At 37.9% G+C, this 23,210-nt stretch overlaps 1 protein-coding gene across 2 annotated transcripts in view; it reads right to left on the bottom strand.

The window, feature by feature from the left end:
• Positions 1-510: 510 nt before the first annotated feature.
• LOC104343372 (gamma-aminobutyric acid receptor subunit pi-like) overlaps positions 511-23,210 on the bottom strand; it is a 38,747-nt gene continuing 16,047 nt past the window's right edge. The window contains exons 4-10 of one of the 2 annotated variants that reach the window (XM_086466362.1): positions 22,839-23,056; positions 22,102-22,184; positions 17,500-17,637; positions 7,333-7,485; positions 6,279-6,472; positions 956-964; positions 511-816 (exon numbers count right to left, since the gene is read on the bottom strand). In XM_086466362.1, coding sequence (XP_086322488.1) covers positions 511-816; positions 956-964; positions 6,279-6,472; positions 7,333-7,485; positions 17,500-17,637; positions 22,102-22,184; positions 22,839-23,056 — 1,101 coding nt within the window. The remainder of the gene's footprint in view (positions 817-955; positions 965-6,278; positions 6,473-7,332; positions 7,486-17,499; positions 17,638-22,101; positions 22,185-22,838; positions 23,057-23,210) is intronic. The other variant, XM_009947254.2, reaches the window with a different exon arrangement.

Raw genomic sequence — 23,210 nt, 5'->3', positions numbered from 1 at the left:
TTACAAACAGGGATATATTGTTTGGTTTGTGTTGGTAGCCCATGCCTTCAAAGCCGCTTCTTGCTATGAAGCAAAACCACTTTGATCTGCAATTATACATTTTCTTAGATAGCCTGGAAAATTTATGCATTATTGACAAAGCTGGAACTGAATACTGAAAGCATAGCAACGCTTCATTGTTTTTATTTTTAAATGTATTCAATGCAGTTCAGAAACAAATGTAATATAACTCTTATATTACAAAGCTGATCGTTAAAATATTAAAAAAGGGCTTACTGGCCTTTGATAAATAGTTTCATACAGGACATGCATGCTAATAGGAAAGTCAGTTTTGGATGACAGTCATTTAACAATGGAAAAGTGAGTTAACAAGAAACTTTGTAGAAACTCTTGAAAAGATGGCACGCCCTTTCATATCCCTTTATCCAGATGCAATTTCTTCATTCTTCTGTAACTTCCCCTCCGATATCCACTTTATAAACTTTAAACCAATTTTACACATTAAAATATTCAGAAATACAAATAATATACCCAATAAAATACATTAATTATGATGAATGATAATGGGAAAGAAAATCTAGCATAGTTGTCTATGTGGTAAGGATTTTTAACACGGAAGCAGTCAAAAATACAGAAAAGTCTTTTCATTACTGACATTGGTGAACTACATCCATTGTGTTTACTTCTCTCCCTTTTTCTGTCGATGCTGGTTTTGCTGCTCTTGTTTAATTCGATCTTGTTCCTATTATCAGGGGCACTGCAACTGTTTGCGGCTGCTGCCAGAACTACGTTCCCCTCTTCTTCTTCATCCTCATCCTGATAGGAAACAAAAGAGCAGGTACTTAAGTGCATGTTTCGTTGCTTATTTACTTGAGAGCTGCAGCAAATAGTAGGATTTTTCTTACAACTCCTCCTGTATCTCGCTCCTTGATTTCAAGGACAAGTACCTACACACATCAGACAGCTCCTTTTAGCTTTCAAAGCTTCCATTTACAGGAAAAAACACTGACTTAAACAACATCTTACTGCAAAAGCTGTCGTATGACTGTCAAGCAAAGCTGGATTTGTTCAAATATGGCCCACTAAGCTTTACTTATCAATCTTAACAAATCCATGAAATGCACAACAATAAGCTGTCTTCTGCTCAGGGAAAATACTGGCGAAGGTCAGTGTCTAGAAAGTGGGTAAAGCAAAGCCCCAGTCTGGAGATGGAGAAGGTGAGGGAGCTGCCAGACTAGCTAGTCAAGCTGGTTGCACTCCAAGTCAAGCACCCAAGAGGATCAGAAAGAGGGACAAGCCCCACAACTAATTCAATACTAAATAGCTCGTACTACTTTCTTTCAAGTCCTGAAACCCGTGCTTTAAGTTCAAAGTTATGCTAAGGTTAAGCGCATTTTTATATGCTTCACTGCATCAAGACAGCTCTTTGGAGAATGTTGTATAAGCCTTCTGGTGGGTTTTGTTTCTTTGATTAGAAATGGCTCGGAGCCATGAAGTTCATGTATGAAATCTTCACCCTTTGAAGTCAGTGGGTTTTCTGTTACTGACTCAGAGGACGCAGAATTAGACATCAGCTGCAGCTTCATCTCTGAACACAAACTTTCTTGAAAGTTCTGGGGTATTTAGTTTGGTTTGGGATATTGCAGAGACACCAGTAGATCCAAGCTACAAACATTGGCTCTGACTTTGTATCTAAACTAAACCTAAATTTGTATAGTTGGAGGCAGGTGTACACGTAATTTTAATTTTTTCCTGTTGATCTTATTACTTTCCAAGTTGGTGAGTGGCACACAAGCAAGAAAAGGCTAAAAATTTATTTGTGAAATGTAGAATATAGAATCTCTTTCCTCTGACCAATTTGCTTTTCACATTCGCATCATGAGAAGAAATAGATTAGACAAGGACTAACTTTAGAAAAGTTAAGAGGTACAGCTCTATGTGTAGCCACACAAAAAGCTCATTTAGAAACATCCCAGCTATTAAAGTCAAAGAAAGCTCGTTAAGCCACCTGAGTGATCTCCATGTCGGTGCAGAATTGCTCTTCTGCCCAGGGTACTTGTAGACAGCATGGTTCTTGAGTCTTTTTTCATCTAAAATTAGTAACGTCCTTGAAAATTAAAGTGGAGCCTGGACAACGTACTCAGACTGCTGTGAATCAGTAAAGCACAACAGATGGAGCTAGAAAAAGGGATTCTTACTGTTTTCCACTTTCAATTTGCCAAAAAAATCACGTATATTTTATTTGAGAGACATAAACGTAGCTCAACACGTGTCATCCTAAAAATACACTGACTACAAAACCTCGCTTATCCTCCACCTAGCCTCCCACAGCTACATGAGAATTCTGAAAACAAAGATCAGGATAAAAATCTGCCCATAAAGCATTAAGAGGATCAATCCATAAAATTCCATTCTGAACCTTAAACAATCCCCAGGGTAGTACTGAAATTCAAACCTGGAGTTTTACTTGAGGCCTAACTCCGTTATAAATACCTAGCTCTTCTGCTTCAAAAGGTTCAGGAAGCTGAGGGGAGTGCTGGGGCTGGCAGAGGAGCCTTTGTCAGCAGCGTCTGGCACTTGAAACAAGGCACCGGAGCGACAGCCTAATGAATGCACTCAGCACTTCAAAACTTAATAAAATAAAAAAAAAAATCCTCTTAGAAGAGTCTTGACTTTTTTAGAAAGGGAAAAAAGAGAAAAAAAAATCTATACTTCAAAACTGGTAGGATTTGGGGCATTATTCAGTGTGAGAGTCTATTTGTCTCTCAGGTAGGTCTGGCTAAAAGTCGTATAGAATTAGTTTTACTTCAGAGCATGAAAGGCCATTGTGTACGTGCCATTTTTCTTTCCACACAACTGCACGTGTACAGTTCACAGGAGGCTGTTCTTAACTCCTTTCTACTCCCCAAGAGGCAGTTATTACTTAAGCAGAAAATGTCGTACATGGTGCATATGTCCTTGATTCTGTTTGCAGTGTTGCAAGTTAGGGTTCTCACAGAACAGAGGAGTCTACAGCAACAGTGCTGTATCACATTGCTTGAAAAGGAGAAAGCTAGTCTAGAGAAGAACCAAAACACAACTGCTAGTTTATAAAAAACTACAGTTTTATAAACTGGGACTGTCAAGGGACATTTCCAGCTTTCTATGGAGAACTGAATGTGACGAAAGACTAAGATGGTTTACATTACAAGAAACAAATATTGTGTTGCAAGTGTTCAACTGTGGCTTTAATTCTAAAGGCCACACTAAGTTTTCTCTGGATTCCAGCTGTCAATGAGAAAATGCAGCTGGGCACTAAGGGCTCTGTTTGGATACAAAATCAGTAGCATCCAGGAAAGGTACCGTACATCACCTGAAAAGCACTGTATATGGCACCTACTACTCTGGCTGCACTTTGTACTAACTGAAGTGTTTGCTGACATCTAACAGCCAACAGAACTGAGGAAAGTTGTTACTTCCATCGAATAATAAAGATGCTCAAGATTAAACATATTTCAGCCTCATGTTGCACACCTGGAGGTTATGCAGTGTTCAGAAAGACTTCACAATACTTGCACAGAAATGTCACAGAGGCTGAACACTGTCCTTGTAACCTTATTTTCAGTTTTCAAACTTTCCTGCTTTCCAACCAAAAGGGAGAGATTCCGGTGAAAGACAGATGAAGGCCAAAGAGAGTTTCTCAGTTTTATAGGAAAGCACAATTCACACCTTTGTATAAAAGAGAAGAAACTCAGGATTTTGGAGAGGAAACCTCTCCATTGAGGCAGTCTGTTATGCAGTTGACATGAATGGCACATTTTGCCTGACCTTCCTTGCAGCAAGCGGTTCCTCTGTTTTTGCCATTAGCTTTGAAGTCGTCTCTGTGGATCCTGGTTCACGTGATGTGACACACCACAACAGTGTGGATATGCTCTTTCACCAGTTTATATTCTAAACTGGAGACCCTAAAGACTTCAAAAGGACCCAACATGCCAGTGCCCAGCTGCTTTAAAGAGCAAATTGGAAAGCAAATCAGTACAACTAATTCCTATACAAGGCAGAAGGTTACATTTCCAATTCACCTCCTACATTTATTTACATTGTTCAGAGGGCAAATTTCCTATCAGCTCTCATATGGGAATAACAAACTGGGAAGTGAGATTTCTAATTAACCTGTGTCCACAAGAGAATACGATAGTAAGAACACATTTATGGTGATGATATTCACACAGAAATTTGTTAAGTACCTGCTAGACAGTGACAAGAGATTTTTAGCTGCTACTTCTGTCCTTGTGATGTTTTAGGTTTTACAGTTAGAAATGAGAAATACAAGTCAGGTGTGCTTTCCATGGCACCCTGCTCAGTAAGCAGTATTTGTCGTTGGCTACAGTAGGAGAAGGGCATGACAGGCATTTTCCTTATTCTACAGAGTCTTGAGTTGATCAAGGACCAACCAACTGCCCCTTCTTTTGAATGTTTGTGTTTATGCAGGCAAGAAGTGAGTTGGATTGGCTTGCTCACTCCTGATGCACAGCAAAAGTCAGGAAAATGCCTGAAATGACAGACAGTCCCTTTCAGTCATTAAGTCAATCACAAAACTGTACCTTAAGCCTTTCTTCCTTCCTCATTTTAGGGCTGTACCTCCACTTACTCCACATCTTTTAAGTCCTTGAGCTCCCACGTCTCCCCCATCTGCAAGCCCTAGTACACGTGCCCCAGACAAAAGGGAATCTGACACAGGTAGGCGAAGACAAGGACAGTCATAAGTGCCCTTCACAGATCCAAAGATGCTTAATCATCCAAGCACTGAAACACTTTACTTTCTTACCCAAACCTCCAACAAGCTTTTTTTTTTTTCTTCCCTACGAGTAAAATGACAACCACTTACTTCACAAGATGGATATGCTCAGAGGGAATTGCCGCTGATGCTACCTTGCCAAGAAAAATTGTATCAGGCTTTCCACTCAAATTCTCATTCGAAACAAGTGTTTGCCCATTTTCAGACATCCCCTCATTAGATGTTGTCTTTTAAAAACCATTGGATGGGTTTTTCAGTCCTTTTCCACACACCTAGATCTAATGACAGGTCTGAACACACTCCTGAGCATTTACAGAACCTACCTCTCATCCAAACAGCCAAAAACCCATATTAATTGTTGAACTTTCTAGGCATTAAGAAAACCACATCTTGGCTGGTCTTCATTGTTTTTAAGCTTTTCCTTGGTATTTGAACTCAGTATCCTGATATCCTGCTTCTTGAGCCTATCAAGGAGCTCTGCTTAAGGATTTGTGATGCTCTGTTCTAATTTCGCTTAAGGAGTTAAGGATCTTTCTTCTTCCAGCCATTTATCCCTACAGCACTCAACCAAATGTACTCCTGCTTTTTTTCTATTATTCTCACTTTCCATGTTTTACTTTTCTCTACTCATCCAGAAATTTCATAAGCTGCTTAAAATTCTGTTTTCTATCATGCATATTAGATCCAGTTCCATAATTAAAAGCTGCAAGACAATCAGCTTCCAACTTCCTTGTGATTTCTTTCTCACTGCTTGTGAAAGCAGTGCTAAACACTGGAGGTGGAAAAACTGACAAAACTTCTTCACAAACCTCTCCTAATTAATTTAGCAAGATGACAACCACCAGGCCAAAAATGCCTATATTGATTTGATCCCTTTTTGCTTTAAGACTATTTCACAGTATTTCAGAGTTGTAAGCTCATTAGAGCAGCAAAAAGGGCTGCTATAACTATGATTCAGAACAGAAAACAAAACCCAGTCTGAGCTTCAGCTGCAGCTGTTTTGAGAGAAGGTGTAAGCAGAAGGCTATAGGGATCTGATATGTGAAGCTGTCTGCAAACTGATTCTTGTACCGTGCATGTGCAGAAAGTTTCATAACCAGAATGTGATAAAATCTTTCCTTTTTTGCTGTATTGCAACAATATCAAGTCACTGAGCTCAGTCTGATTTTTGAACTGTAAGTGTATACCACTGCTGGGGAGATGACAAGTGCCTGTGATCTTTGTGATACGGCTATCACATTGTTTGGTAAATGGCCATAAAGTCCATGCCAAGAGAGAGAATCATTACGGAAGGGTGTTTCAGCTTGTTTGATCTCTTCCAAAAAAGTTCCAGGTATACAAAAAATTTTCTTTTTCTTAAGGTTACTCTGTTTTCACTGTCCATATTCTAAAATAGAAACTTCCTTATATACATTTACCATTAGTGCTAAGATAATTCATTCTCTTTAGCATGTACACTTGAAGTCTGTTTTGCAGGACAAGAACCAAACAATTAAAATACCTTTGGAAGTTCCTTTGAACTGAGTTGATGCAGAGTGCAGAAATGAGCCACAGCATACTCTAACAGTGCTCCAAAGATGAAACTGAAGCAGATACCAAGGTACACATCAATTGCCTTGATAAAGCAATTAGCACTTGGGAGTGAAGTCCTGGCTCCCATCATCAGTGTTGTCATAGTAAGGACTGTGGTAACACCTGTGGAATGCAAAAATCTAAGTTCTGATAAAGCACAGACAGCAATGAGGGCCTCTACTCAAGGGCCCTGCTACAAGACAGTGTTCCATGGCTCTGTGAACTCCTAGTACGCCACAGCGTATGTGTCATGTCTTGGAAAGAAGACTTTCAAATGAACTTGCGATTCTGAAGTTAAATGCTTAAAAACACTCATGAAAAATGTTTGTAAAGCTAAGATGACTGGAAATTAAAATGAGAGAGATTTTGGCGTCATAGAATGTATATTCGTGTTTAGCACGTTATTAGTGCAATGCTAAGCAAATGCTCCCTTTAAAACATTCAGATACCATTTTACTCGGTGCTGTTGCTCACTGGCCTCGTTTGATGTGAAATCTTTCTTCCCTATTCTGCAGAAGTGCTTTTCCCACCCCATCTGCAGTCTGATCAGAACTGATTTGCATTCTTTCCCCTTCAGAATAGCCTTTATGTGAAATTAATTATATTTAATCTCTTATAATTCTCTTATTATTCATGTGTTAATGAGTATGTAACATTAGACCTCACAAAAGCCTCACAATTCTGTCTGTGCATGCCATGGGTTTGGATATGTTGAAATTATTTCCAAAATAACTTTCTAGCTTTACTTTCAGCAGTCTCCCGTGTCTCCAAGTCACCTGTAGCTCCCAAAGATGTTTTCTTGGATAAAAAATAGCAAGGCTTTAAGGGGAATCTGCATGATGTACCACGGATGGCAAACCAGAAAAGTAATTCCATAAATCTGTTTGCAGCTTTTGGAAATGAATGCCATGTACATGCAATAAAGCAAGCACCTTAATGATCCAGCTCTTGGTTTGGTTTGGGTTGGTTTGTTGGGTCCTCACCTATGCAGATTCTGGCTGGAACTGATGACTGGCTTATCCAAAATGATACCCAGGAGAGCACAACCAGTAAGATTGATGGTACATATGTCTCTAGTATGAAATACAAGATGTTTCTCTTGAGTTCAAAGTGAAACACTAGTTTTGGGTAACGTCCTGTGGAAAGAGCAGAGAAAAAAATATTGTGAAGATGTAATTCATAAAAAATTCTTTAAATTATCAACCTGTATTACTTTTGTGCATTACAATGCAGCAAAAACTTAACAAGCTTGAAAAAAATTAAACACTGCACTGAAAAATTCTATCATGAAGACTCTAACTTGAACTAAAGGAAAAATCAAAATGTAGAACATCCAGTCACCATATCCGGAGTTTCATTAAAGACGTCTTGAATTGGAAATTCATTGAGGATTAGTGAAGGAAAAAATAAATCCATCAATGTCTGGAAAGGATGTTTTGTTATATAACACAATGCAAGAAAATTCGTAATCACATATGTATTTAGCTGTGGCTATTCAGAACAATTACCACAATGAGCTACTATATAAACTGGCATAATAATTTTATGAAGTTAGCATGGACCCTTGTCTTTAACTGCCTCAGATATCTGGTTTATTTTGCTTTTCTTTTCATTTACTGTTGCTCAAGATGTGGATCAAAGGTACCTTCCCTGATACTGCTAACCTACCTCTCATATTCTACCTAAAACCAAGCAATATCTTTGCACCTTCACTATCTACTTTTTCTTATAATTAGTGCATTGCCGTGTTTGTGCTGTTCTGAGTGGCGTCACTGTTGTGACACAAATGGTTGGCTTCTAAATGAGTGGTTTTCAGAAGATGAAAATTTGGACCCACAGTAAAAGACAGAATTGGGTTTCATTAGGGAACAGCACACTGGTAAGCAGAGCCTGAATTTGATATCCAGCTCACTAACTGAGCAAAATTTGGCTATGTTTGGGCAACAGAAGTGCAGGATCTGAAATTGGTACCAGTCCAAAGGATCAAAGTAACGTAAAAGCTTGCTTTTTACTAACTTAAATGTGCAGAACAGACTTTTTATTCTGACATTGAACATTCAAAATTAAGTGTTAAAGTATTTAATTCTTTTAAAACATTATTTTAACAAAATCCTTGAACCAGAATATCAGTGAGAGAGCAATGCTTGCATAGCCTGTGGTCAGATAGCTTTGGCTTCACCTATTTTAATCCAACAAATTATGATCTCCAGGACATATGTTTGTTTCCAATGCTGCGTGCTGTAAGTCAGGACAGAGCCATAGAACAGTGAATGCACTTTAGCAGCAATAATATATGCATAGACAGGTTATTTGTGCATCCCTCAGGTGCGCTATGAGACACAGAGTCAAAGAAGAGTACTTTTAAAAGCTTAAAGTGCAAGTAATGCATGCCAAGAAATGCCTTCTTGCTCCCAGGCTAGAAATGGGATGGTTAAATTTCCATTTTTAAAAGTATTCTATAAATTGCATCCAGAGAATAATAAAGCTTCATAGAACACTTAAAATCAGAATCACTAGATTATGTAGTCAAAATATAATGTAATCACAAATCATTAAATTTCCCCAATTATCCCGTGCTTTGCACTCAATCATTTTGATTGGAATAGAGTCCACCTTTCACACAGACATCTCAACAATCTGAGGATATGCAGCATCCACCGTTTCTCTCAGTTATCTGTTACAACAACTAAAATCGTTCTATCTGTTAAAAATTAATTCCTAATTTCTAATCTTAAACTGACTTCAGCTTTCTGCCTTGTTGACTCTGCCTTTTCACTAGTAGACTGAATAGTCCTTTGGGAGTCAGCTTTTTCTCCTCCTGAAGGTACAAATATACTGCACTTAGGGTTCTTTGTAAGTTCAACATATTGAGTTCTTCAAGTTTCTGACTGATAGAAAAAAGGATACAAAGACAGGCAGTAGGCTTTAACTCTCTCCATGAGGCGGGAGACACAAAGATGATTTACACCGTTATCATCATTTTTATGTGAAAAGAGGAACATTACATTAGTGTACCTCTATCAACACTGTGATTTTTACCAATATAGTTGTTTCAGTAAAAGTGATTTTGCCCACCAAAATTCGTTTTAAGTGTAAGCAGACCAAAGTAAAGCACTCAAAATTTAGGAAGCGCAAAACTTGCAGTTGACTGTGCAACATTACTTCTGCTTCTGTCTGCACTCATCCTCACACTAAGTCAAGCACTAGTGTGATGGAAAAACTCTAAGTCTGCGCTATAAAAGACTAGCGTAAAGCATATTTAGGGAAAGAGAATTAGGTTTGTATAGGCAATTGTAGACCTGTGGCTTCCTATTGTGCAAGAGCAAGCATTAAAAACCTTAACAAAAACTGTTAAGGATTTCATGAATTTTGCTTGCAATGTTCTAGGCTGCTATTTAACTAGAACTCAAAACAGATACTTTTAAATAGAAAGACAAGATTTTCTCTGCAGTGTTTGTACCCCAAACTGTCCTTACTGTGGCATGGTCGCAGCTAGGACACAGAGGATGATAGCTGCCGTGAGTGAGGGAAGGATGTCAACCCAGAGCTCGTGTAGTAATTTCTCATGTGTTTCTGTGCTGGCCAAAGGAAGGACGAGGTGCCACGTACCCTTCAAAGTAGAGCAAGGAGACTGGACTATGCTTCCTGCAGGGTGCCACAGGCACTTGGGAGTTCCTGTGGTTCAGCCTTAGAGCTTGTCTTTAAGAAGGAAAACTCTGAAATAGCCGATACATAATAGCCATACAGCAATATCCTCTCTTCCTTAGCACCCTGCAACTCTATCCCCGTTGGCCTAGTATAAAAGCCAAGTATGTAAATAGGAAGTTAGTTTGAAATATCAAACTTGAAAGTCACACTTTGCCACTTTGCTGCAATTTCCAAGTATAGACAAGCCCTTTGAATGTTCTCATGCTCTTTCGTGTTATTTTTCCTGATGCCAGAAATTTCTGAAGAAATGTGAACAACAAAAAGAAATATGCAAACAACAAAAAGAAGATGCAACAGCTTATAGCCTGAGTGGCTTTTTTGGAGAACAAAGAAAAAGCATTTCTCTAACCTTAAGGCTTTCTGCTTGCCAGAATCCAGACACATCATGGACATGACAATAACAGTGTCAGCATTTCTCTAAAGAGTTAGTAAGCGCTCTTATAATGGAAATTTTGAAGCAACTTGTTTATAGAATTCATATGAAGTCCTCCTGTAATAAACTGAAGGAAGTAGTGAAGAAAAAGTATGCCATGCGTACTTACCATGCTAAAGAAATGAGCAACAGGACAAAATGAAGATAGGGAAATATTACAGTCCTTTTCTCATCTACACTCCACATGTACCAAAAGTTATCATCTTTAAAAAGAAACATATTTTCTACTCCTATTACATGAGTTGTGTATGACATAGTAATGTTGTATGTCACTGCCTTTGACTTGCACATCTGAGGCTACAGTGCCATCAGTCAGATCAAAAGAGGAACAGGTTCATGGGATCCTAGTCCTGGCTTTACTAGAGTTAACTCAATTATAGCTGTTTCACTATAAGTTAACTCTTCAAAACTGTCAAGCTTGCCCCTTGCTTGAGTCTTATTGGCGACAAAATATTTGCATTAAAATGTGAAGATGCTTTCTTATTCAAGTTTCTGGCCCATGATGGATGTCACCTCAGTGTGTGACAGCTCTGATTTAAATTTGATAATGTGATGGAAATAATCTCTGTGCAGATAGCTAACTCTGCAGCAAAGGCATGGTGTTAACACTTATCAAAGCATTGAGTTACTGTGTTTAACAGTTTCTCAGATTAATCCGAACCTAGATGACCATCAGTATACACACTCTAAACGCACCAGAAGGTGTTCTACTTAGGTCACTCCACAGCGAAACAGGATTCAACTCAATTACTTCGGCTTTATAGACTTTACTAGAGGGCAGAAGTACTAACTAGACAGCAGCTCTAGCTTATAGATGAAGAACAAATCTAGATAGCAGACTATAGTCTCCATACCTACTCTAACTCTCTCTACTGCTTTAAAAAAAAATAAATAAATAAAGTACCCCTAGAAAGCAGAAAGAGGTGGAAGAAATCAAATTTCAGCTGGTTCCAGCTGACTACTTTTGTTTCACTATCATAAAAATTATACCAGCATAGATTCTTTCCCAGTAGCTGAGCAGGTGTAGGTCTAGGTCCAAGGCAGATCTTTCTGAAGGCAAGAAAAGCTAGTATAGTCCTCTTTATAACTGACCTTTGAAGTTTGGGTTTTGGCTTCTGAAAACAATACTCAAATTTACGGCGTTGCCTATCTGACACTTCGTATAGATCTTGCCATAATACTGGTGATTTTATTGACACTGACTATTGCTGCACTGCCTGAGAAAGAGATATAAACCTGAATAAACAGCCTTCATTATCACCCTAGGTCATTAATTTTTTGATTATCATATTTTTCTACGGCGTCCGTTCCCAGCTGATGGCAGAATGCTGCATCTCTGCTCTTTCCTGCTGCCCTCTGACCAGTGGACAGTCACAGCAGAGGCACCTGAAAGAAGGCCAATGTTCTAAAAATAGTCAGCATTTCCTAACTTCCACCCTAGTGTTATAGGACAGGAGCATCTTCCCCACAGTTACTTCCTGTGGACTTTTTGATGAACTCTACTCCAGTAAAAGACTGCTCCACATCACTTTTTATGTAAGAAGCACTTTGGTATCCTGCACACGGATGCGCAGTCAGGCACAAAGAGCACATTCTTCTCTATCATGAAATATGTATGCTAACCCCTTGGGTGCCAGCTAAAACATGTGATGTTCATCTCACACAAACACGTCAGTATAACTCTACCAATGCATCATTTTCTTCTCTTTTTCCACCTTTTAAGGGCACAGTACAGGAAAACTTTAAATAGAATTTTACTGCCTCAACTATGTGCTGAAAATGTAGGTTTCAGAATGCAGCTTTTTAATTGCTTGTTTACAATGAACATATGCATTAAGGAATGGGTAGTGTCCCCACTTTTACCCAATAAATAAGTTGTGCAACCGAAATGCAATTCTCTGACTGATGTAGGATACTAAGGGTGTCAATATATATGGCTAATATGTTATTACAGCTACTTTGTCCCTCCCTCAGAAAAGTCTTCTGTTCTTCACAGTCAAGATCTTACAAACTAGCTCGTTTCCTACTTGTTCTTCAGAGATGAACTAAAGGAAATGAAAAATCAGGCCAGGCATCTCAACGTGCATTTCATCATAAAAATGCTTTACAAAAAAAGAGTTTGAAATTCAAATTTCCTAAGAATGAAACAGACCCTTTCATGTAGTGTTTGTGTTCAGATATACTGATCCATTTATCATAACTGTAAAAATAAAACTTACAAAAAAATTATGCCACAGAAAATTTTCTAAGTGTTTACATGTATTTCTATCTATACTACAAAGAACTTCCCAGAAGTTAACAAAAAAATGCCTTTTCTTAATGTCCTTGATATTCATTCCATTCCTTGCATTTCCATATGTTTTTATGTTTCTGTAAATTTTTCAATGTGTTCTCCAAAACTTTTCTTTCTGAACTGTTCTACATTGCAAAAGTATCACAAAAACAACTCACGATAGAAAAGTTTTCAACATCAACTCAAGTGAAAAACGTTCAACTCAAGTGAAAAGGTTGCTTACAAAGAGTGATTATACGAGCTCAGACAGGTAAGTTGAACATAACATGGTGACAGGTATATACATGTATGTAACTGCTTGAATCTTGGGTGAGGCTGAGCAAAGACCCACCAGATAGACTATACTGAACATGGCTCTGAGATTGTTTGTAAGCCCTGTATGGCAAAGAAGGTGTTCTCAGAAATAACAATTGGAGAGTAATTATCAATTATAAAAGAACTGATAAAGGGAATGAGAGAAGGTACTCAGTGTACCACACCTCAAAAAAGAAGAATTGAAAAACCTAGAAAAGTTTTATAAACTAAGAAATCCTCTGAGCCTTGGGAGACTACAGATGGGCCAAAGGTAGATAGGACAAAGCAAGGTAATGCCTCTATTTTGAGAGAAAGAGACTGTGACTTCTCTGTGACTGATGCACATACACTATGTATAGGAGTGTGTAACACTTATACACTCTTATTCACTCTTTAGAGTTTATCTATATATATAGCTTATATACCTTTTGATTTTCAGATCACTAATTATAAATGAGAGCAAATCATTACTGGCTTAGTTGAGACTTCCCACCTGAGAAGCCTATAACTGGAATGGTCAGGGGTCAGCAGAGTTTCAACACTGCATAGAGAAACAAGGTGTGACGAGGCCTCTAGCCCAAGGAGGCTAGAGGATTTGTGATAGACATCAAAACCCTGGCAGCGACTGCAGACAAGGAACAGCAGCCAGTTCCTTTGCAGTTTTTTACAAGAGGGCAAATGTCTTGGTTTTGTGCATCAAGAAGCGACTGACTTCATGCTTTTGTCCCTTCTTTCCCCCTGTTCTGCCAAAACAATACTATTTGAATATGCCATTTTGCTGACTTCGTGTTTTCCTAAGTGAGGAAGTGCACTGAGAGCCCTGGCTGCCTGACATAACTCTCCCTGCCTTCTGGGCTCAGACTGAAGACTTAGTGTTAGACTAGACCTGAGCAAGCTGAGCCTCTTCATTCCTGCTGCTGCTGAAGACTTGGCGGGACACTTGCAGTAGTGAGAGCAAGACTTAAGGAAAGTTGCTGACCAGAAGAAAAACTATCAACAGTCAATTAGCCTCAAGTATTAAATGACATTTTTGCTTCTTTCTCCAGTTAAAAATGTTAACTGACATTAGTTAGCTATTGCTTGCTGTGAAAATAGAAACATTTGTCAAGTGGGAACACATGGGGTCTGTCCTGTGCCCGGTACTGCTCACTAACAAACATGATGACATATCAAGTGTCTTTTAAGAGAGAAGCATTAGCACATTGGAGAACAGGATTAGAGTTCAAAATTATCTCAACAGCTATCAGCCTGAGTAAAACAAGATGCAGTTCAACAAAAGCAAGTAAAAAGTTCTACACTCAGATGGGAGTTACTAGCTCCCTAAACAGTGCACAGGGAATATGTGGCTACAGGGCAATAAAGGAGGTGGAGTACTAGAAGGAATTGCAAGCTGAACAAGGTCAAAAATGTACAACAATTTTCTGCAAGAAAAGCAAATATTGACCTGGAATGGATAAAGAGGAACAGAGTTCATGAAATGTATTAAGAAAACCCTTCCCTCTATGGAGGATATCTGATGGGAACAGGGTACCTGGTTTTGGGAGCTGCACATCAGCTAAGATATGAGAAATTCAATGGGAGAACAACAGCAAAGACAGGACATCTAGGAAACTGTTTATATGAATCAAAAAGAGGGAAAGTGTTGGTCTGAGTAGATATATCTGTCCTGAAACAGTGAAAGGGCTGCTGAAAAATAGTTGTCTTTTATATCACCATAATGGGTTTGAAATGCAGCAAGGGAGATCAAGATTAAACACAAGGAAAATATGCGTGTAATAATCACCAGAAAAAAAATCATCTAGGGAGGGTGAAGCAGACACTTTGGAGGTTCATTTAACTTACTGCTAGGCGGATCTGTCAGGAAATAGGCTGTAGATATAGATGACCTTGCCTTGAGATAAGAGAGTAGGTTAAATGAATTCTTAAAGTATATTTCAGCCCTGCTTCTATGATTATTTACACAAAAATTCAGACTGTAACAGTCTTTCACTGCTTTTATGTTTTTCCAATAAGAAAGGCAGGCTTTTTATGTTACTATTTATTACTCTGTGAATGCAGGTGGTGTTGGCTAGACAGCTAAAATAAAAACTCAGCAGCCACTGATGCAGATGCATGGTTTTGGGGTCCAAGTATGCAGAATAAGGACTGTAGTTAAAAGACACATAGGAAGTGGTCCTACCAATTATTTTAACCATGTCCAAAATCAAATTGGTCTGCACCAAAACAAAATTGACACCAAACCCTAGCCAGCAATCTAGATAATGTTATTCAAAGTGACTTACTTTCACGTGATTACAATGATGTGATTACTATTATGTGATACATGGTGTTCTATAAACAAGGTTAATCCACAATGTCCTTTTCTTAAATGTACTGAAGTTACTTGTGCAGGAATTTTGCTGACCACATTTTAAATTTGGCTCTGTCGGTGGCGGTATACGAACTTCAAGCTTGCATTGTTGTACAGTATTTCACTTGCACAGCAGCTGTACTGTCTGGTCAAGTTCACAGAGCATCAAATCCTCATTGCTTATTTTGCTGTGTTAGGAAATACCATACACAGCTCTTACATCTTTAGCTTTAGCCTTTTGAATCATAACTGTTATTTCTAATGTATCTGTTATTTATAAAATACTCTCAGATATCTGTTAATGGTGTTAAGGAAATGCGAAGTATCATTTTTCATTTTGAAATTGATTACATAGTTCCATAATATGGTTGCTTTTTTCCTTTAATATGGCCTACAGTAGGCATTGCTTTCCTAAAAAAAAAAATCTGTAGAGAATAGCACCTAATTCATAATGACTCAATAGAAAATTAAGAGGATTATGAGATTTCATTTTAAAAGTATTGCATAGCAGTTAATAACAGGGTTTCCTTAAACATGGGAATTGAAAAAAAGCAGGTGAGGGAAATTTTTATCACAATAAGTTGCATGTGTTAAAAATGTATAGTTAAAATAAAAAGTGGCTTTTTGACTTTATACATATGGTTCCTGCCAACATAAAGAGAGAAAGTCAGCATCATTTATTGAAAAGAAGAGCACAGTTCATCTGATCATGCCTCTTCAGTTATAGCTGGAAATTGGTTTTATTCTATTTGGTAAAAAATGACCAAACTTTTTTTGGCTTTAGAGCCTGGACTCCATGATAGAAGGTGGTAAGAATTAAGCAGGTTTCCTCTTTCTCTTTTCTGTATGGTGAACAGGTCCTAATACCCTTCTGGGCAGAATAGTAGTAAAGGATTATTCTCCTTTGATTGAACCTGATGTTGCTTACCCAGAAGCTGTAAAGAGGAGGAAGGCAAGCAGATGTTACTTATGTAAGTGGCAAGATACTCAGTGATGCTGGAGCCTGCTAGTATGTATTTCATTTCTATTTTTACATGCATTTAGAAAACTTTGAGTCTTACCCTGAATTAACACCTGAAATTGGAGCATAAAGTTTCTCTGTGTTGAGTTATTAAAGCAGAAATACCCAATAACAGAATAGAGAAAATATATTCCTGTGATTCAGAATTAGTAATATATTCTTTGGTGAAACTACAGCTTTGAAGGATGTGTGTGTCTTCATTAGAGATCACCCTTTTGGTTAGTGTGTTGACTTGAGCAGAAGACAAACCGAGTATGCAGTGAAGAACAGCAAGGACCTAAGAGTAACTCAGAGAGCATAAAGCAGGCTGGGCAGTTCTCGAACACTCTGAAAGCCCTTTTGAAATCTCTGGAAAATAAACAGGAGCAGGCCTTTTCATGAGGTTACGTCCTGCATGTAGAGGAAACCTACAGCTGTTTCCCAAGATCAGCAGAAGAGCAGGTCTGTGGAAATGCTTCTGACCCTTCCCCAGGCAAAGGAACCTCAGGCCGAGCAGTCTGTGTGTGCTCTGCTGCCCACCAGGCTGGACAGAGGCTGTGACAGATAAAGAGCAACTCCAACAAGCATTAGCCATGAAACCCAACTTCTTGCAGTTGCAAAAACACACAGCATATTCGCGGAAATTTCCATGGCTGAACAGAGGCTTTTGACTTGCCTAAAAAAGCCGGAGTAGCTGTATCCAGGAACAGTCCTGAGCTGGACACCCAGGGTCCCCGGTCCCTCTCCAATTTAAATGCCCAACTTGCAGGCTTTTCTTCCTTCACAAGAGCTCTCCCTGACATTACATGGAAGAAGTAGTATGTGTCTTGTTTATCATTCTTTAGAGAATGTGTCACCTCCAAGAAAATGCTCAAAAACTCTCAACCTTTACATTAGCTAGGTCTCTGCTGGTAACATCTGGAAAAGTATGTATGGTTTCAAGAGTGCTATCTAGCAGAAAATTATAACTGCCGTCCTAAGAGAAAGCAACATGCTCAGTTTCCTAATGCTGCTCTGTTTTCAGAGCCATATTCTGAACAGTACCTAGAAAACGTTAGAAGGGTGTTTTTACCTGTCTCATATACTGCTTCAGATACCGAGGTAAAGTGGTCTTCTACTGTGTATTGTGCCAGTCGGAGTGTGTCCAAACCTCGAACTGAATCATTTCCTCTAGTCCAGTAAAACATGACATCATTGATGTTATAACCCCCTGTAGTGATACACAAGCCAACAAAAGTGTTTATTTTACACAATAATTAATTTGTGTTGAGCACATTTATGGTTCAGCTGTTTCTTCTTTCTCTGTCTGACAGTACAATTAGACATAAACAATGATGGGTTTTGGCAGAACATAATGCCTGCTCACAACTAAACTCCCAATAATGTGCAAAGTCTTATCATTTAATAGCTGACTTTTTTGGAGATGGTCTTTTTTACATCTTTTATTCTAGTACAGACAACATAAACTAATAAAAGAGATAAGTACCACATGGCATTGTAAAGGCAAAGGCTATTAAGCTTTAAAGAAGTACAACACTGCCAGCATTTAGACTAAACATAAAGTGAGCCCTTTGTTGCATTCTAGGCTGCTGTTTCTTAGTGCAGTGCATTTGGTCCTCGTTCCCATAGAAATGAAGCGGTGAGGAGAGCAGCAGGGCTGCTGCATGCTGGTGCTGTGCTCTGAGCTGGGCTTGGGTCATCACTTGGGACAATATTTCGGTTTAGGAGCTTGTATGCTTCCCAAGGATGCCAGCCTATATGTTGATGTTTCTGCAGGCTCAACAGTGTGGCATGCTTCAGGGGCACCATGAGATTTCCTCTTAACCTTCAAGTAGTAATTAGGAGCTGAGACAAGACATGAATCATCTATGAGAAGGCAACTGTATTTTGCACACACTTGTCAATATGCGGCACAATCATAGATAAAATACTTCTGTAGCTTTTTCCCATTATATTAAAAGGCAGCAATTTTCAGGCTACTGTGTATGATTAATTCAAGATTATGTTAATGTAATTTACATGTTAACAGGCAGCATTCGAACATCTTTTCCTTTAGCTTACTTAGATCAATCATTCTTGTATTTGACAGACTTATACTGTGCAAGTTAATAGCTAAGCTTAGGGGACAGAAACATGAGCAGATGACTATTTTTAGACTCTAGTCAATTGTAAGTAAATTACACTGTGAGACAATAATGCAATACATTGCACAAGGGTATATGCTGCAAAGAGAACAAAGCTCTAGAATCACAGAGACATGCATTAAAATAAAAAAGAGCATTTTAGTACTTTTAAGTTGATGGCTTTGATTCTTGCAATGACAAAAAAGAACTGATTTCCTACAGCCATTTAGTGTAGGAAAAACAAGAGTTCAGAAATTTCATTTTGAGGAAACACTGTGCTGGTTACTAATTAAAATGATGATTTCACCTGGAAATTCTTTCCCTGGTCATTCTTCAAATGTAAATCTTATTTTCACTATCATTGGCAGTTTTCTGAAAAGGTGTCATGACCAGGAATCTCTGCTCACATTACCACATTTACAGCAATTAAAGCCAAAACACTGCTGTGTCAAAAGACTAAGCCAAAACTATGTGCGTCCAAGCTAAGTACTTGATTCCCAAAACCACATGCTGGGAAATTTCCCAGATTTGGGACATGAAAAATAAAAGTAACATTTCCTATAAACAAACGATTGCATTGTCCTCAGTCAAAACAAAGAGGTTCATAGAAGCAGTTTTTATGCATGACTCCAGGCATGGAATAATTTTATTTTCCTTTAGTATAAATTAGCTGCAGATATTGAAATAAAGTCCAAAGAACTAGAGAGTACCACAGTAAATTCTTGTTTATTTTTTACAAGGTATTGAATCTTCCAAGTTGTGTGAGATGGGAGAAATTCTCGATGCCCAGGGTGGTAATAACAAGCATATCTCCAAATGGAGGTTGTTTTGCTTTAATAGAGCCATTTTTATTCCAAAGTATTTTCATTAGCTGAACAATTAGTAGGTTTTGGTGATCCTTCCTATGAAAATTCTTGGAAAATACTAATTCCAAATCTCTATTTGTGAAGAATTTTCGTGGGGAGAGTCTTCCCAATAGTCAGTAAAGTTAAATAGCACAGTGCTCCCTCTGTGCAAAGTTATTCTTTATTCAGGGGGTTAATATTTTACTAATTATAAAATGTTTAAAAAGTATATAGAGACAAAATCCTTAAGCCATGTTATTTGGCTTTTACAAGTAATCTCTATTCTTTTTACATGACACTGAGTTTTCATTCTAACTAATTCCTCAAGCCCAAAATGTCCCATTACTGTACTTTGTTGATACAGTACAAGCAGCTAACATCAACAGGGTTAACTACAGGAATAGTAAATTTGGAATTAAACATTCACAATACCTAACACAAATGAGTTTCTTTACCTTTCTGTTGCTAATTTTAATTTCCCCTGATTGTCAAGCACAAGATAAGTGCCTTCACATGGCTCTTCACTGAATAAACGCTGAAGGACAAGTTCAAAAAGGAAATAAAATTTCAGAGATGGGCCCAAAATATGAATATGTATTTCAATGGGAGGCCTGGGAGGCGGAGGGGGAACAGAGGAAAAAAAGCCTTCAGACCAGTGTGAATGAATGGTGATGTTCCCTACCACATGGCAGAGAGCATGAACTGCCTAGCAGCACCAACCGAGACAGGAGCCCCCCCAAACGTCACATCTGCCATATCAACAGAGACTCAGTGGCAACTCTCTGTCTCCTAACACTTGCCTGTACTAAAGTATTGCAAAAATAAGGGGAAAAAGCAATATGCAATTTGACTGAAAGGTATTTTGCTGTGTAGAAAGTACAAGTCAATTAATGTTATTAACTACTAATAGTAGAATAGTATTTTGTAAAGGCCACTAGGTATGCTTCACTGTGTAAAGCCATTACTTGATAATACCGTGTCATATTTGTCTTTATTTTAGTAATCACTTAATAAAAGGCCTACTCTTTGTTTCAGCTCAAATATTTGCTATATATTTTACAATTTATTTATACACATTGTTTTTCGTGTGGATGTATATGCGTGCTTACATCCATGAGTCTTAATTCCAGGTAACGGTATTTGCAAGCAGTATTCTAGGATGATATCATTATTCACCTATAAATTGTCATAGCTTATCTCATGGGGGGAAAAAAACCATTTCCAGCATACCCAAAAGGAAGTATTACAGTGCACTGAAGAAAAAGGGTCACAGCTAAAGGCACACTCTTTCCATTTGCATTTATTGTTTCTAGCTGTTTTCTTTAAAACTAAACACCAATGTCATGGGAGCATTTGTGATGACATTACTATGTTTTCCCCTTGGACAGAAGACACTTGTGTGTTGTTGAAAAAGCAGATGGAATCATTCTGAAAAATGCTTGGTTTTAATTACATAGGGAATTTTCCTTTTTTAATCCTGTCAAATAAATTTAAGCACTTGTGGGACATGTATTTCATTCCAGAACTACAGAAAATATCAAGTGACTCATTAGGCAATGCTGTTGATGTAAAGCCATATGCGTTGACTTACCAATATGGTCTTCCAAAGGAAAATAAATTGGAGATAAATCCAAATTCTTATTCAAATCACTATTTGTTAAAGAGATCTTATAAAACTGCTGATTCTAGAGGGACTCCTCTGTGAGGAAGGTTTTGGGATTGATTGCCTTTGGTTCTGTCTAAAATGAAACTTTGCAGCAATCTTCTAATTGGTCGTTACCAAGAGGAGTTAAAGAACACACACACACACATCTGAAATGGTAAAGAATAAAACTTGACAAGTACTGAAAAACCTTCCAAAAGATTTTGAATATCTATTGACATATATTTGACTATATATTTTCATCTTACAGGATTAGGTGTCCTTTTATATCATCCCACGCAAAAATATTTTTATAGAGTCTTATCAGATGAATAATAGCAAAAAGTTAACTATAAACATCCACGTTTGGGTATCTGCAAAGCAACCTTGTCTACAAAATAGTAGAGAGCATATTTAAATGAAAATTATCAGGGTATTGATTGATAAAATGAGAACCTATAAAGGTATAGTCAGTCTTGGTCAATCAATTGATAACATTTTTCCCAGGGCACTGGCATAGAGACAATTAAATAAGTCATAGTATATATCCATCTCAGAACAGAGCTGTCTAAGCAATTACCTTTCCTTTCAGTATGAAGACAGTAAATTAATTAAATATGAACTCCATGACTTACAAATAAGCCTTATCCTAATTTCTTTCTTTCCTAAAGGAATCGTGCCTCGGGGGGGGAAAAAAGAAATTAAAAAAAATAACAAACCAATATTTTCCTGGCTGTGCTGGAAAATGTCTGCTCACAGAACTCCCCCTGAAGACCAACTGCATAACTGCAGGATGCGCTGCAAAACCAGGGCTATGACAACCGCCTGAGATTTTGTTTAATCATTAATAACATGGCAGCATTTCAGTACTGCTATGCTATTTTCAGTGATGCCTCATGCATTTATCTTTGTATCCAGATACTGTTGCAATTCAACAAGGATTGGTCACATACTATCCCTTGGCTTCTTTGAAAATTCCAGCGCTTTTGATGGTAATATCTAGCAACCCTTGAAAAGAGATCTTTTTCTAATTGTTTAAAAATAATAAGGATTAAGTCTCTTACAGCTTTCCAGCTGCAAAGTACACGTCTGTTTATCCATCGGATATTTGGTCAGATCCATGCTGCATGCAACAGTTGTGGTGATCCTTAAAAAAAAAGTATCGGTTATTATTTTTGAGATAAAATTGTTCATCAGTAAAAATATAAATAAGCCATGTATCCTTCTTGAACTAACATTTGCAGGTAAATAACTACTGCGAGGGAAAAAAATCTAGTATTTGCTGTTCTTTAATGTGGAAGAGTAGTAGCATCCCAAACAGGAAACAACTCCAGAATAGCTGAGTTTAGTGGCAGTCTAAAAAGGCCAGCCCTTGCTCCCTTCTCACTTACAGAGTGCATTTTTCCTTTGTTGATACTTTGCAATACATTTTACAATTTTGTTATATTTATCAAAATCTATCATAAAGGATAATCTTCAATAAATAATGAAAATCAATCATCACAGCTTCTTTCCTCTGTGATGACTTCATCACAAAAACTGGAATGGCAAAATGCTATTGCTGCATTTGGTCCACATGAAAGCAAAAGAGTCTCTTTCAGGAAGAAAATTAAGCCTATTATTAAATTTAAGAATTTAATCATACTGGTCAAACATATTACACGTTCATAAAACCACAACACAATGTGTATTCTACTTTTACAAACAGACTAGTTTCTTAAGCACAAGATCTTGCTAACCTGGAAAGGCTGAAGTATAAGCAGGAGCCAAATATAAAGCCTGGTATGTGGTATATACGTACCGTAAAGCATACAAAATTGTTCCATTAGGGTATATTCTTATAAGACGATTCTCAACAGTGATATCATGAAGAAAAGATTTCTTTGAATCAACTATGAAGGTATCCGGTACCCAAAGCATTTCCACAAGCCGACCATCTAAGCTTAAACTTTTATTACCATCAAAACAAAGTCTCTCATCCGTCCATCGCTGCCTTAGAAATATGGTAGCCGTGTAGTCCTGAAAGAAAAAACCAAAATTATCATACAGAGCAAGCCTGTATTATACTCTGTTTTACAAAAGTACATGGAAACAGCTGTTGGGCACAAATAGCCTGTGACTCTCCATGTCCCATTCTTAAATGCTGGAACTCCAACAGCAGTTGTATTGGCTC

This window comes from Leptosomus discolor, chromosome 6 (genome assembly GCF_034619465.1).
Source record: "Leptosomus discolor isolate bLepDis1 chromosome 6, bLepDis1.hap2, whole genome shotgun sequence".
Classification (NCBI taxonomy): domain Eukaryota; kingdom Metazoa; phylum Chordata; class Aves; order Leptosomiformes; family Leptosomidae; genus Leptosomus; species Leptosomus discolor.
The sequence above is the reverse complement of the archived record's forward strand: the minus strand, read 5'-3'. Positions and strand labels throughout refer to the sequence as shown.